The 14,497-nt window shown below is 51.2% G+C and overlaps 3 protein-coding genes across 3 annotated transcripts; all 3 read right to left on the reverse strand.

The window, feature by feature from the left end:
• Positions 1 to 331: 331 nt before the first annotated feature.
• On the reverse strand, positions 332 to 1,205 carry LOC117436967 (feather keratin 1-like). Its single transcript, XM_034069158.1, has 2 exons — positions 1,190 to 1,205; positions 332 to 748 (listed from the first exon to the last, which is right to left on the reverse strand). Exons 1-2 carry the CDS (start codon positions 1,203 to 1,205, stop codon positions 414 to 416), a joined length of 351 nt encoding a protein of 116 aa, XP_033925049.1. The 3' UTR covers positions 332 to 413.
• A 4,165-nt stretch (positions 1,206 to 5,370) lies between these two features.
• LOC117436287 (feather keratin 1-like) lies at positions 5,371 to 5,955 on the reverse strand. The gene is made up of 2 exons (XM_034064057.1): positions 5,921 to 5,955; positions 5,371 to 5,705 (listed from the first exon to the last, which is right to left on the reverse strand). Exon 2 carries the CDS (start codon positions 5,683 to 5,685, stop codon positions 5,371 to 5,373), a length of 315 nt encoding a protein of 104 aa, XP_033919948.1. The 5' UTR covers positions 5,686 to 5,705; positions 5,921 to 5,955.
• Positions 5,956 to 10,282: 4,327 nt separating this feature from the next.
• On the reverse strand, positions 10,283 to 10,980 carry LOC117436416 (feather keratin 1-like). Its single transcript, XM_034064457.1, has 2 exons — positions 10,956 to 10,980; positions 10,283 to 10,735 (listed from the first exon to the last, which is right to left on the reverse strand). Exon 2 carries the CDS (start codon positions 10,713 to 10,715, stop codon positions 10,401 to 10,403), a length of 315 nt encoding a protein of 104 aa, XP_033920348.1. The 5' UTR covers positions 10,716 to 10,735; positions 10,956 to 10,980; the 3' UTR covers positions 10,283 to 10,400.
• Between the last annotated feature and the right edge of the window lie 3,517 nt (positions 10,981 to 14,497).

The raw sequence follows: 14,497 nt of genomic DNA on the forward strand, positions 1-14,497 counted from the left end.
AATATACAAGCGTAAAGAGGAAGAGAGCTGAGATGCAAGTAGGGTGACCATGCACTGAGGTCTTCTGTATGCAGTAGATTTTGTCAGAGCACTGTGGTCTTGCTGTCTTGAATGGGCAGGAGCCCACTGGAGGTCCCCTGATGCAGTTTATCCTGTAAGAACCTGGTACGGCACACAGTACTGCACGAAGTAGATGAGGTGCAGTAGAGAAGGAATTTGGAGAAGAGGAAGATATCCATGTTAGATGTTACCAGGCAGCTTGTCTGGCTCCTTTCCTGGTTGCTTTGTGCCACAAGAGAAGGAGCTGCAGAAGGTGAACTGTGGTGCCAGCATTAACACAGACATGCATCCTCAGTGCATGCCTTTGCTTCTAGAATGTACGTGAGAGGTTTCATGCGTGTTGTCAAGAGCCCTTAGCAGATGTTGCAGCCTCTTCCACCACCGTAGCAGCCCAGGCCTCCGAAGCCGTTGCCAAGGCCGTAGCCGAAGCCCCCAGAGGAGACGGGCACTCCCTGGGCACCCAGGACGTTGCCCACGGCAGCGGATGAGGAGGATCCGACGGCGGTGCTCTGGGGGAAGGAGCTGAGGATGGGTCCTGGCAGGGTGACCAGCACGGTGGAAGGCTGGATGACGACGCGGGAGTCCTCACACTGCCTGACACAGGGCTCGTTGCAGCTGTTGGCCAACAGGGTGGGTCCGCAGGGGCGGCAGAGGTCGTAGCAGGCCATGTGTGTGGTGTGGAGGGGCCCTGGCACAGGACAGGAGACGAGAGGAGAGAGAGTGTGGGGAGAGTGGAGGGCGTGGGGGTGCGAGGGGCGGTGGTGCAGGAGGGCGAGGCAGTGGGGAGGCTGTTGTGGGGCTGTGGGGCTGGGGAGGCGTGAGGGGTGCTGAGGCTGGGGCAGAGCGTGCTGGAAGAGCCGGGGCAGGGGGTGAGGAGCAGAGGGCAAGGGGCTTGAGGCTCACCTTGTTGAGCGCGCAGGAGAAGGCGTCAGCAGAGGCGAGTGAGGGACAGAGGCACTGGGCCGGCTTTTATGCTGGTCCTGCAGTGCCCGAGGGGGCTGAGACAGTCTCTGTGCATGACAACATGTTTGTGCCAGTAGCTGGTGCGTGTCAGATCCTTGCAAGCTGTTAGTTGTGATTGTGTTTTCCTTCCAAGAATTCTGCAAGTTCATGTCCTCCTATTGAGGACGTGTCCTTCTGGCCATGGCGGCAGCTTTCAAGCATTAGAGACCAAAGGCTTGGGTTTGATGAGGAGTGTCCGGGTATTTGGCAGACCATGCAAGAAAAGCACTGGAGAGGTGGGGTTGTCGTCAGTGATGTCATCCTGTGGCACTCGTGGCTGTGGTTTGTGGGTTTCTTGCAGAGCTTCCTCATGTCTGAAACTGAGCTCATCCTTTTGTATCTGAAAGAAAATCAACAGGGTTGATCTGGCACAGAAGGGGTTGGTCAGCCTGATCTCTGCCCAGTGCTAGGCTCCATTTACATTTCTCAGATTTACAGGTCAATCTCTTCAGTTATTTCAACTCTATGTCCTGAGCTCATAATGAAATACACTGAAGAAACAAGGAATTGGGACTGTACCCATAAAAATGGCAAAAACCCAGTGTATGTTAAGATGTAAATTCACTTCTCCAGTATCCAAATGATAACTTAGAATATCGGAGTCTTCTCATACTGCACTTATGAGAAAAAATATATAATTATCTGAAAATTGTAACAGTGCTTCTTCTTTCTGCTCTGTCACTGTTTGGATGTTACTTGTGTCACTCCTGGAAACATGAAAGCCTCAGGATTCCAGGTGCTGCTGGATCTGCTTCAAAAGCTTCTTATGCTTAGCTGATGCTTTGTACCTTCCAGGTTGGAGGTTTGGTCTGATGCCTTTCCATAATTTCATGGTTTCTGAGTGAACTGCCAGACAAAAGTTGATGTGCTGGAGACAGCAATTTCCAGGTGATAATGGCTTCATAGTGCACGTACAGCCCTTTCTTACCACGTGTTCTACCTAAACGGTGCCTCATTTGGAACTCATGGCGCTGCTCCCAGGATACCTCAAGCCCCACCAAAAGGTTGAGTAGCCAAAATCCAAGGAAGAGTTGAGTGAACAGTGACGTGCACCCCAGGATGCTGTTTGCCCACTTGTCTGCCAGGGCACACTGCTGACTCCTATTGAACCTGCTGCCAGGCAGCACCCGCAGGTGCCTTTCTGCAGGGCTGCTCTCCAGCAACTCCTCTCCCAGGCTGTGCTTGTGTGCAGCATGGCTCCATCCCAGGTGCAGAATCCAGCATTTGTGCTTCTGAAATTTCCTGCCGTTGATGGCTGCCCAATGCTCCAAGCTACCTAGATCCTTCTGCAAGACCTCTTATCCCTCAAGAGAATCAACAGCATCTCCCAGTCCCATCAGCAAACTTGTGAACAGTGCATTCAACTGCTGCCTGTAGATGTGTGAGAAAAATATTGTTCCGAAATGGCCCTAGAATGGAGCCCTGAGGAACACTGGAGGGGACCATTCACAAAGCACATCTAGCCCCATTCACTAGGACACTTTCAACTCTGTCCTTCAGCAGTTCTTTATCCAATGTGTCATGTACCTGCTCATCGTACATTTGAATAATTTGTTCTGGACGATGTTGTGAGGGAGAAGAGTTCAGGCAGTTCAGACGCAAGATCCTGTTTCTGGGGAGAAGTGACCCTGTGTAGGAGGAACATCTGGGGGATTAATTGGTTAGAAACCATCTTAGCAGAGAAGGACCTGGTGGTCCTAATGGAGAGCAAACGGAACATGAGATTGCAAAGTTCCCGTGTAAAAAAAGGGTGCACCAGTCTCCATGGCTGCATTCAGGAGTGTTGCACTGGTTAACGGGAGGGAACCATCCCTTTCTACCCAGAAATGGTGAGGACAATGCCATGTGGGATTCATTTCTTGGCTCCCCAGTGAGGAAGGACTTAGATATAATGGACCAAGAGCAGTACACGGTCACCCAGAGACTGGAAAGTCTGCATCACTGTTCATAGAGAAGAGGCTGGGAAGTGAGCCACCCAAGAGAGAAGGATGTGCAGGGGGCCCATCATCAATGTGAATTAACCCCTGATGGCAGGGAGAGAAGTGGTGGGAACCCAGGTATTGTCACTGGTGTGCACATGGAGAAGAAGAGGCCCTGGGTACAAGGGGAAGGAGATGGGATTGCATGGGCAAAGCAGGCAAGCCTTTTTCACTGTGTGGAGGGGCAAAGAGTGGAAGAGTCAGTGGAGTCTCTGTACTGGCAGCTACTGAAAACCCAACTTGCCATGGTCCCACTACATGCAGCTCTAGTTTCCCTGTTTAAGAAAAGGGATTACATCACCTTCTGTGGAGAGGTTCCTGCTGTTGAAAGTGATTGAGAGGAGACTCAGGCTGGGATGCTGGAGAATTTATTGAGACAAAAGAATGAAAATGTAAAAGCACCAAAAGCACCAAGTGGAAGTGAGACAGCCTGAGGTGCAAGGAGTGCGACCGTGAGCAGAAGACTTCTGCTTGCAGTACATGTTGGCAGAGCACTGAGTTCTTCCTGCCCTGCAGTACAAGAAGCATAGCAGAGGTCCCCCAATAGTCTTTGACTTGTGCAAAGGGGTTTGGAGCAGAGAGTCCTGGACACAGGCAAAGAGATGATGCAAAGAAAGAATTTGTACAACAGGAGGAGGTGCAGGGGCAATATTTGTGGGCATCCTGGGCAGGCCCGGTGCCCTCTTTCCTCTCTCGGTGGCTCGAGACGAGGAGCTGTGGACAGCAGTCCACGTGTCAGGCACTGCCCAGAACTGCATCTTCAGGTGTTGCCACAGCTCAAGGATGGAAGTGGTTGGTTACAGACATGCTGTCAAAGGCCCTTAGCAGATGTTGCAGCCTCGTTCCACCACCGTAGAAGGGAGAGGTTGGGGGAATGTATTTTAATATTTGTTTTTGTTTCTCCTAATACTACTGTGACTTTTACTTTTCATAAATGAATTTCCCTGAGTCTGTTTGCTGCCACTGTTACCTGGAGAGTGATGTCCATGTCCTTATCTCTACTTAGGATCTTCACCCCTACCCAATTGTGGAAGAGGAGTGATAGAGCAGCTCAGTGAGCACTTGGTGCCCAGCCAAGGTCAAAGCATCTCACAGCCCCATCTTCATAGCAGAACAGGGTTACAGGCTTGTTTCTGCACCTTGTTCCCAGTGCCCCATGCAGGGCCTTGCTGAGCCAAGTTATGGATGATTGTGACCTCACACTGTACACTTAGTGTGTGACCTCAGAGCAGAGGGATGTTGGCTTGGGGTCCCCTGCAGAGTTGTTCCAGAAACAGAGCAGCAGGGACAATGGTCCGTCCAGGAACCCCTTGCATTGTTGGAGCCTGCACTAATGCAGGGCTGGTAGCCCTCTGAACATCCTGCCAAGGCATCATTTGTGGACCCCATAGCAAGGTGAGACCATGGCCTGGAGACTCTGACATGGGTGGAACGGGGAAAATGCTGCCAGAATATCAATGCAACAGGAACACACACTGGGGTCAAAGGAGGATCCCAGAGCAGGAGGGTGGAGACCTGGCCCCACTGCATGGCATATGCATGGTCTTCACTGCAGTCGGTGACAGGGCCATGAGTTCCTCTGGGGTTGTGCCTGTGACCCCATCCAAATGGTGTCATGAGCCTGGGGTGACTCCATAAGAGTTGTAACAGGGGTACAATGTCAAGTTCAGTGCTTTCTTTGTGACAGTAATGGGCTTGTGTCACTTTCTGGAAGGCTTCCATGTGTCAGTCTGCTTGTGGCGGCATATTCCCTAAGAGTGATTTTGTGGCTCTTGTTCATTCACCCCAATGCCCTCTTGAGCCCCGGCTTTGTGCTGCTTGAAGCTGGAAGATCTATGGTAGAAGAAAAGGAGAGGAGGCTTCAAAGGCTTGGATGCAGAAGAACTTTATTGTGACAAGACAGAGAAAATGTAAATGTATAAGGTGGTAGAGAGCTGGAGTAAGGTGGAAGTAGGACAGCCATCCACTGAGGTTTTCTGTTTGCAGTAGATTCTGTCAGAGCACTGAGGTGTTCTCCCTGAACTGGGAGGAGTCCACTAAAGGTCCTCTCAACCTTGCTTAGCTTGCGAGATGCTGGTAGTGGCTCAGAGTACTGGACATAGCAGATGGTTGATGCAGAGAAGGTAGTGAGAGAAGGGGAGAACGTCCATCAGGCATGTGTATCAGGCAGCACAGGTTGTACCCATGCTCTGCTTCCTTTTTTGGTACCATGAGAGCAGAACTTGTGGACAGCAGATATATGTGTCAGGAACAGTGTGGATGTGCATCCTCAGTCCTTTCTGCTGCTTCCAGGGTGTTGTTGCTGTTGTCAGGGTGCTACCAAGGGCCCTTAGCAGATGTTGCAGCCTCTTCCACCTCCATAGCAGCCCAGGCCTCCGAAGCCGTAGCCAAGGCCGTAGCCAAAGCCCCCAGAGGAGACGGGCACTCCCTGGGCACCCAGGACGTTGCCCACGGCAGCGGATGAGGAGGATCCGACGGCGGTGCTCTGGGGGAAGGAGCTGAGGATGGGTCCTGGCAGGGTGACCAGCACGGCGGGAGGCTGGATGACGACGCGGGAGTCCTCACACTGCCTGACACAGGGCTCGTTGCAGCTGTTGGCCAGCGGGGTGGGTCCGCAGGGGCGGCAGAGGTCGTAGCAGGCCATGTGTGTGGTGTGGAGGGGCCCTGGCACAGGAGAGGAGAGGAGAGGAGAGAGGGTGATGGGAGAGCGGAGGGCGTGGGGGTGCGAGGGGCAGTGGTGCAGGAGGGCGAGGCAGTGGGGAGGCTGTTGTGGGTCTGTGGTGCTGGGGAGGCGTGAGGGGTGCTGAGGCTGGGGCAGAGCAGGCTGGAAGAGCCGGGGCAGGGGGTGAGGAGCAGAGGGCAAGGGGCTTGAGGCTCACCTTGTTGAGCGCGCAGGAGAAGGCGTCAGCAGAGGCGAGTGAGGGACAGAGGTGCTGGGCCGGCTTTTATGCTGGTCGTGCAGTGCCCGAGGGGGCTGAGACAGTCTCTGTGCATGACAGCATGTTTGTGCAAGCAGCTGGTGCGTGTCAGATCCTTGCAAGCAATTAGTTGTGTTTTCCTTCCAGGAATTCTGGAAGTTCATGTGCTCCTGTTGAGGACGTGTCCTTCTGGCCATGGCGGCAGCTTTGAAGTATTAGAGACCAAAGTCTTGGGTTTGATGGTCTATGTCAGGGCATTTGGCAGACCATGCAAGAAAAGCATTGGAGAGCTGGGGTAGTTGTCGGTGATGTCATCCTGTGGCACTCGTGTGCTGTGGTTTGTGGGTTTCTTGCAGAGCTTCCCCATATCTGAAATAGAGCTCATCCCTTTGTATCTGTAAGAAAATCAAGAGGCTGGGTCTGTCACACTGGAGGCTGTTGAGCCTGGTCTGTGACCAGTGTTAGGATGCACTTAGGTTGCTCAGATTTACAGGTCAATCTCTTCAGTTACTTCAACTCTATGTCCTGAGCTCATAATGAAGTACACTGAAGAAACAAGGAATCGGGCTGTACCCATTTTTTCGCAGTGTATTTTAAGATGTAAATTCACTTCTCCAGTATCCAAGTCAGAACTTAGAACATCTGAGTCTTCTCATACTGCACTTATGAACACAAATATATAATTAACTGCCAATGGTAAAATTGCTTCTTCTTCCTACTCTGCCATGGTTTGGATCTTACTTGTGTCACTCCTGATGAAAGCCTCAGCATTCCAGGTGCTGCCTGGATCTGCTTCAGAAGCTTCTTAGGTTTAGCTGATGCTTTGTACCTTCCAGGTTGGAGGTCTGGTCTGATGCCTTTCCATAATTTAGTGGTTTCTGAGTGAACTGCCAGACAATAGTTGATGTGCAGGAGACAGCAATTTCCAGGTGATAATGGCTGCATAGTGCTCGTACAGCCCTTTCTTGCCACGTGTTCTTCGTAAATGGTGCCTCATTTGGACCTCATGGTGCTGCTCCCAGGGATACATCAGGCTTCACCAAAAGCTGGTGTAGCCAAAATCAGAGCAAGGGTTGAGTGAACGGTTTGTGTGGAGTCTTATGTTCAGTTGAGAGCTTCTCACTGGAAGAATGGCATGGATGTAATGGATCCAGTCCAATACAGGACCACGAATACGCTGTAGGGACTGGAAGATCCTTGCTATGAGGAGAAGCTTAGAGAGGTGGGAGGGTTTATTTCAGCCAGGAGGCAAGGCTGCACAGGGCAGATGTCAGCAATGTGTCTATACCCTGAGTGGGAGAGAATGAAGACAAGAGAGAGGGTATTTTCTCATCAGTGCCATGTCCAGGGTAAGGCTGAATGGAGGAAGCTGTAAAGACGAGCCCTTTTCCTTGGAAGAGATGGCAAGACTTCTTCAATGCGATTGTGATCAGTAGTGGCACTGGTTGTGCAGGGAGGTGTTGGGAGTCTCCATCCTTGTAGGTACTGAAAACTAGACTGGACATTGTTGACAGTGTCTTTATGCTGACCATGCCTGAGGATTCTTGACTGAAAAAGATGATCCCCAGATCTCCCCTGTGCACTAAATTGTGTTTACTATGGTTCTGCTTGTTGTGATGGACAAGTAGTTGTGCTTTGCAAGAGAGTTTGTCAAGTATGTGATGCCATGGAGAGCTTGTATCCAAGATGTGGGTAGAAGTGCATGGATGTTTGCAAGGCTTTTGTCAAGGCAAGAGCTGTTGTGTGTGCTGGTAGCCCACAGGAGGGTTTTGCGGGGGTTTTTATCCATTACAGTGGTCTGGTGAACATTTTCCACCAGCTTGATTGCCTGTTGAGCTCTAGCTTTGTGCTGGTTGAGGTTGGATGAGCCCTGGGAGAAGTGAAGAAGAGGAGGTGTGTGAGGCTGGGATGAAGCGATGGTTATTGATGAAATAAATGGTGAAAGGCAGGAGAGCCAAGGGAACCAATGTGAGGTAAAAGTAGGGCAAGCATCAGCCAGGTCCCCCGTGTCTAGCAGGTGTTGCCTGAATCCTGAGGTGTTTGTGCCCTGCAGTATGAGCAGTGCACCAGAGGTTCCCAGTGGGGTTTAGGTTGTGCAATAGTGCTTGAAGTGGACTAGATCAGAATGAGAAGTTCAGAGAAGGAAGATGGAGAAGACTTGGAGGTCCGTGAACCATGTGTCCAGGCAGCAGGTGGTGGGCCCATTCTCTCCCGGATTTCAGGCGTGCTGAGGCACTGGGCTGTTGTTGTCATTTTCAAGACATTTGGTGCCTCAAACTACTGTCATATTGTGGAAGCAACCCCAGAGCCTGTCTTTGCTATGGGTGGTAGCATACTTCCCAGGAGAAGACTTATGGCATTTTTCCACTTCCATGGATGACTTTCTGATACCTGACTTAGTGCTGTGTGAAGTTGGAAGAGCCTTGGTAGAAGAAAGTGAGACCAGGCATCGCAAGCTGCGATGAAGGAAAACTTTATTGAGGCAAGAGGAATTGTGAAGAGGGGGCCCCATGTCCTCACAGCATTGTTGCAGTGGTCTGGGCTTTGGAGCTGTGCTGGCTGTGAAGGGCCTGCCCCTCCCATTGCATCTGGTACCCCTCTGCCTTACTGCCAGGTCTCTAAGCCTGTCTTTTGGCTGGTTCTTTCCCTTTGGATGTGCTCTGTGCTTGTCTTGGTGGCCTTTTGACTTGTAAGTTGTTCACTGGGTGAGTGCTTTTATGTGGAATTTTTTTGTTAGCCATGATGCTGCTGTGGTGTGCTCCACGAGAAGGTGCCAGAAACTTTCTTCAAGTCAAATAGAGCCTATGGGAAGGATTCACATAAGTTTGTGGAGGGCAGATCCCTGTGGAAGGAGCCCCAGAATGGAGCAGGTGAAGAGTGTGAGGAGAGTGGAGTGGCAGAGAGAATTTGGGGTGAAGTGACCACAATTGCCCTTCTCATCCCTCTGTGCTGTTTTGGGCAAGGGGGTAAGTAACGTAGGAGGGAAGATGAACCTCGAAGAAGGGAGAGGTAGGGGGAAGGTGTTTTCAGATTTGTTTTTATTTCTCCTAATTCTACTCTGAGTTTTGATTTTAATAAATGAATTTTCCATGTTAAGTCTGTTTTGTTGCCACAGGAAACCAGTTGGTGATATCCAGATCCTTATCACAATTCTGGGAACTCTGATCTTATTCTTCCTCCCTGTCCTCTTGAGGAAGAGGAGTGATAGGCAGCTCATTGAGCACTTGGTGTCCAGCCAGTCTCCAATCACAGACCCCATCTTTGCAGCAGAGCCAGGTCACAGACTTGGTCCTGCACTTGTCCCCAGTGCCCCATGCAGGGCTGTGCTGAGCCAAGGTGAGGAGGATTGTGACCTCACAGTGGGGGCTTTCTTTGTGACCTCAGAGCAGAGGGATGTTGAACTGGAGACCACCGGAGAGGTGATCCAGAGATTCTGCAGTAGGGAGGATGTTGGTCAGGAGACCCCCTGCGTGGGTCCCTGTTGGGCTTCACAGTGAAGAGGTGCTGACTGCTTGGGGAAACTCCAAGTCAACATGTGTGGACCCCCTAACAAGGTCTAGAAACTATGGTGTGTGTGAAATGGGTACCAGAAAGCAGGTGGTCAGTGCAACACTGACTCACACTTTTGTCAGAGGAGGATCTCAGAGCAGGAGGAGTGGTGATCTGCACACACTGCATAGCATACCCAAGGCCCTTGCAGCAAGGGCTGACCTGGGACACCACCCTTATCGTCCCAAGAATCTGTTGTGACTGCATCAGAGGCATGCTCATGGGAGTGTTGTCAGGTTCAAGACTGTCTTTCAGCCAGCACTGGCTCAAGACTTTGCCACTTTGTGAAAGCACCCCAGGTGCCACAAGTTGTTGGTTGTGGTGCCATATTTCCAAGGAGAATAATTGTGGACTTTTCCACCCACACTGATGGTCTATTGAGCCTTGGTTTTGTGCTGCATGAACTTGGAACAGCTTTAGTAGAAGATAGGGTGAGGAAGCATGAGAGGCTGCGATGCAGGAGAACTTTATTGAGACAAAAGCATGAAAATGTACAAGACTAAGGAGCTGAGATGCAAGTAGGGTGACCATGCACTGAGGTCTTCTATATGCAGCAGATTTTGTCAGAGCACCAAGGTCTTGCTGGCTTGAATGGGCAGGAGCCCACTGGAGGTCCCCGATGCTGCTTAGCCTGTAAGATGCTTGTGCGGCACACAGTACTGCATGAAGCAGATGAGGTGCAGCAGAGAAGGAATTTGGAGAAGAGGAAGACATCCATGTTAGATGTTATCAGGCAGCTTGTCTGGCCCCTTTCCTGCTTGCTTAGTGCCATAACAGAAGGAGCTGCAGAAGGTGAACTGGTGTGCCAGCATTAACGCAGACATGCATCCTCAGTCCATGTCTTTGCTTCTAGAATGTACGTGAGAGGTTCCATGCGTGTTGTCAAGAGCCCTTAGCAGATGTTGCAGCCTCTTCCACCACTGTAGCAGCCCAGGCCTCCGAAGCCGTTGCCAAGGCCGTAGCCGAAGCCCCCAGAGGAGACAGGCACTCCCTGGGCACCCAGGACGTTGCCCACGGCAGCGGATGAGGAGGATCCGACGGCGGTGCTCTGGGGGAAGGAGCTGAGGATGGGTCCTGGCAGGGTGACCAGCACGGTGGAAGGCTGGATGACGACGCGGGAGTCCTCACACTGCCTGACACAGGGCTCGTTGCAGCTGTTGGCCAGCGGGGTGGGTCCGCAGGGGCGGCAGAGGTCGTAGCAGGCCATGTGTGTGGTGTGGAGGGGCCCTGGCACAGGACAGGACAGGAGAGGAGAGGAGAGAGGGTGTGGGGAGAGTGGAGGGCGTGGGGGTGCGAGGGGCGGTGGTGCAGGAGGGCGAGGCAGTGGGGAGGCTGTTGTGGGGCTGTGGTGCTGGGGAGGCGTGAGGGGTGCTGAGGCTGGGGCAGAGCGTGCTGGAAGAGCCGGGGCAGGGGGTGAGGAGCAGAGGGCAAGGGGCTTGAGGCTCACCTTGTTGAGGTGCAGGAGAAGGCGTCAGCAGGGGCGAGTGAGGGACAGAGGCGCTGGGCCGGCTTTTATGCTGGTCCTGCAGTGCCCGAGGGGGCTGAGACAGTCTCTGTGCATGACAGCATGTTTGTGCAAGCAGCTGCTGCGTGTCAGATCCTTGCAAGCAATTAGTTGTGGTTGTGTTTTCCTTCCAGGAATTCTGGAAGGTCATGTCCTCCTGTTGAGGATGTGTCCTTCTGGCCATGGCGGCAGCTTTTAAGCAGTAGAGACCAAAGGCTTGAGTTTGATGGTCTATGTCAGGGCATTTGGCAGACCATGCAAGAAAAGCATTGGAGAGGTGGGGGTGTCTTCAGTGATGTCATCCTGTGGCACTCGTGGCTGTGGTTTGTGGGTTTCTTGCAGAGCTTCCCCATGTCTGAAATAGAGCTCATTCCTTTGTATCTGTAAGAAAATCAACAGGGTGGATCTGCCACACTAGGTGTTGGTCAGCCTGATCTGTTGCCAGTGCTAGGCTCCATTTACATTTCTCGCATTTACAGGAGAATCTATTCTTTTATTTCAACTCTATGTCCTGAGCTCATAATGAAGTACACTGAAGAAACAAGGAATCGGGGCTGTACCCATTTTTGCCCAGTGTATGTTAAGATGTAAATTCACTTCTTCAGTATCCCAGTCAGAACTTAGAACATCTGAGTCTTCTCATAATGCACTTATGAGAAAAATTATATAATTACCTGAAAATGTTAACAGTGCTTCTTCTTCCTGCTCTGTCACGGTTTGGATGTTACTTGTGTTACTCCTGGAAACCTGAAAGCCTCAGCATTCCAGGTGCTGCTGGATCTGCTTCAAAAGCTTTTTAGGGTTAGCTGATGCTTTGTACCTTCCAGATTGGAGGTCTGGTCTGATGCCTTTCCATAGTTTAGTGGTTTCTGAGTGAACTGCCAGACAAAAGGTGATGTGCAGGAGACAGCAATTTCCAGGTGAGAATGGCTGCATAGTGTCCATACAACCCTTTCTTGCCACGTGTTCTGCCTAAATGGTGCCTCATTTGGACCTCATGGTGATGCTACCAGGATATCTCATTCCCCACTGTCGTGGTTTAAACCCGAATCATACAGCTCATGCACTCACACCCCCCTTTCCCCCCCAACTATTGGAAAGTTTGGAAGGAGAATCCAAAGAATGTATCTACCACGGGTTGAGATAAGAACAGTTTAATAACTAAGGTATAACATAAATCACTACTGCTACTAGTACTACTACTAATAATAGTGATAAAGGAAATAACAAGTGAAGAGAATACAACACCTCGCCAGCAACTGACCCATAACTCATCCCACCCTGCACGACCGAGCATCGACCGATACCTCCTCCATCCCCCCAGAGCTCTAGCCCTTCCGGGTCTCTCCCGGTTACATCCTGGTGATGACGTGCTGTAGTATGGAATATCTCTTTGGCTAGCCTGTGTCAGATGTGCTATCTCTCCTTCCTCCTGGACACCTCTCCTCCCTGGCACAGCATGAGGTCCAGAAAGTCCTTGGACAAACCAAACATTTGAGTAGTAACTCAAAAAATACTTGCTATCAGCAACCGTTCCCAGCTTGAAAGTCAAAACACAGCACTGCACCAGCTGCCAAGAAGGAGAAAAATGACTGTTACTGCTGAATCCAGGACACCCACCAAAAGCTGGGATAGCCAAAATCCGAGCAAGAGTTGACTGAACAGTGACGTGCACCCCAGGATGCTGTTTGCCCTCTTATCTGCCAGGGCACACTGCTGACTCCTATTGAACCTGCTGCCAGGCAGCACCCGCAGGTGCCTTTCTGCAGGGCTGCTCTCCAGGAACTCTTCTCCCAGGCTGTGCTTATGTGCAGCATGGCTCCATCCCAGGCACAGAATCCAGCATTTGTGCTTCTGAAATTTCCTGCCGTTGATGGCTGCCCAATGCTCCAAGCTACCGAGATCCTTCTGCAAGACCTCTTATCCCTCAAGAGAATCAACAGCATCTCCCGGTCCCATCAGCAAACTTGTGAACAGTGCATTCAGCTGCTGCCTGTAGATGTGTGGGAAAAATGCTGTTCCGAAATGGCCCTGAAATGGAGCCCTGAGGACCACTGGAGGGGACCATTCACAAAGCACATCTAGCCCCATTCACTAGGACACCTTTGGCCCTGTCCTTCAGCAGTTCTTTATCCAATATGTCATGTACCTCTCATCCTACATCTGAATAATTTGTTCTGGACGATGTTGTGAGGGAGAAGAGTTCAGCCAGGGCAGATGCAAGATCCTGTTTCTGGAGAGAAGTGTCCCTGTGTAGGAGGAACATCTGGGGGATTAATTGTTTAGAAACCATCTTAGCAGAGAAGGACCTGGTGGTTGTAATGGAGAGCAAACGGAACATGAGATGGCAACGTTCCCATGTAAAAAAAGGGTGCACCAGTCTCCATGGCTGCTTTCAGGAGTGTTGCACTGGTTAACGGTAGGGGACCATCCCTTTCTACCCAGAAATAGTGAGGACAATGCCATGTGGGATTCATTTCTTGGCTCCCCAGTGAGGAAGGATTTCGATATAATGGACCAAGAGCAGTACACGGTCACCCAGAGACTGGAAAGTCTGCATCACTGTTCATAGAGAAGAGGCTGGGAAGTGAGCCACCCAAGAGAGAAGGATGTGCAGGGGGCCCATCATCAATGTGAATTAACCCCTGATGGCAGGGAGAGAAGTGGTGGGAACCCAGGTCTTGTCACTAGTGTGCACATGGAGAAGAGGCCCTGGGTACAAGGGGAAGGAGATGGGATTGCATGGGCAAAGCAGGAAAGCCTTTTTCCCTGTGTGGGTGGGCAAAGAGTGGAAGAGTCGGTGGAGTCTCTGTACTGGCAGCTGCTGAAAACCCAACTTGCCATGGTCCCACAACACACAGCTCTAGTTGCTCTGTTTAAGAAAAGAGATTAAAGCATGTTCCGTGGAGAGGTTCCTGCTGTTGAAAGTGATTGAGAGGAGACTCAGGCTGGGATGCTGGAGAATTTATTGAGACAAAAGAATGAAAATGGAAAAGCACCAAAAGCCCCAAGTGGAAGTGAGGCAGCCTGAGATGCAAGGAGTGCGACGGTGAGCAGAAGACTGCTGCTTGCAGTACATGTTGGCAGAGCACTGAGTTCTTCCTGCCCTGCAGTACAAGCAGCATAGCAGTTGTCCCCCAATAGTCTTTGACTTGTGCAAAGGGGTTTGGAGCAGAGAGTCCTGGACACAGACAGAGAGATGCTGCGAAGAAAGAATTAGTACAACAGGAGGAGGTGCAGGGGCATCTCTTTCAGTGTCTTCACACTTTGTTGCCAGGTCTGTAAACCTGGCTTTGGGCCTTTCCCAGTGGGTGAGCTCTGTGTGTGTCCTGGTGCAATTGTGCTTGTGAGGTTGCCCCTGGCTGTAGTTGGTTTATGTGGAGGTGTTTTGGTAGACATTGGCCTGCTGTTTTCTCTTCATTGAGAATATGTGAGAAAGTATTTCCAAATCCCATAGAGCCTGTGGAAAGGATCCAGGTACGTTC

This window comes from Melopsittacus undulatus, chromosome 1 (genome assembly GCF_012275295.1).
Source record: "Melopsittacus undulatus isolate bMelUnd1 chromosome 1, bMelUnd1.mat.Z, whole genome shotgun sequence".
Classification (NCBI taxonomy): domain Eukaryota; kingdom Metazoa; phylum Chordata; class Aves; order Psittaciformes; family Psittaculidae; genus Melopsittacus; species Melopsittacus undulatus.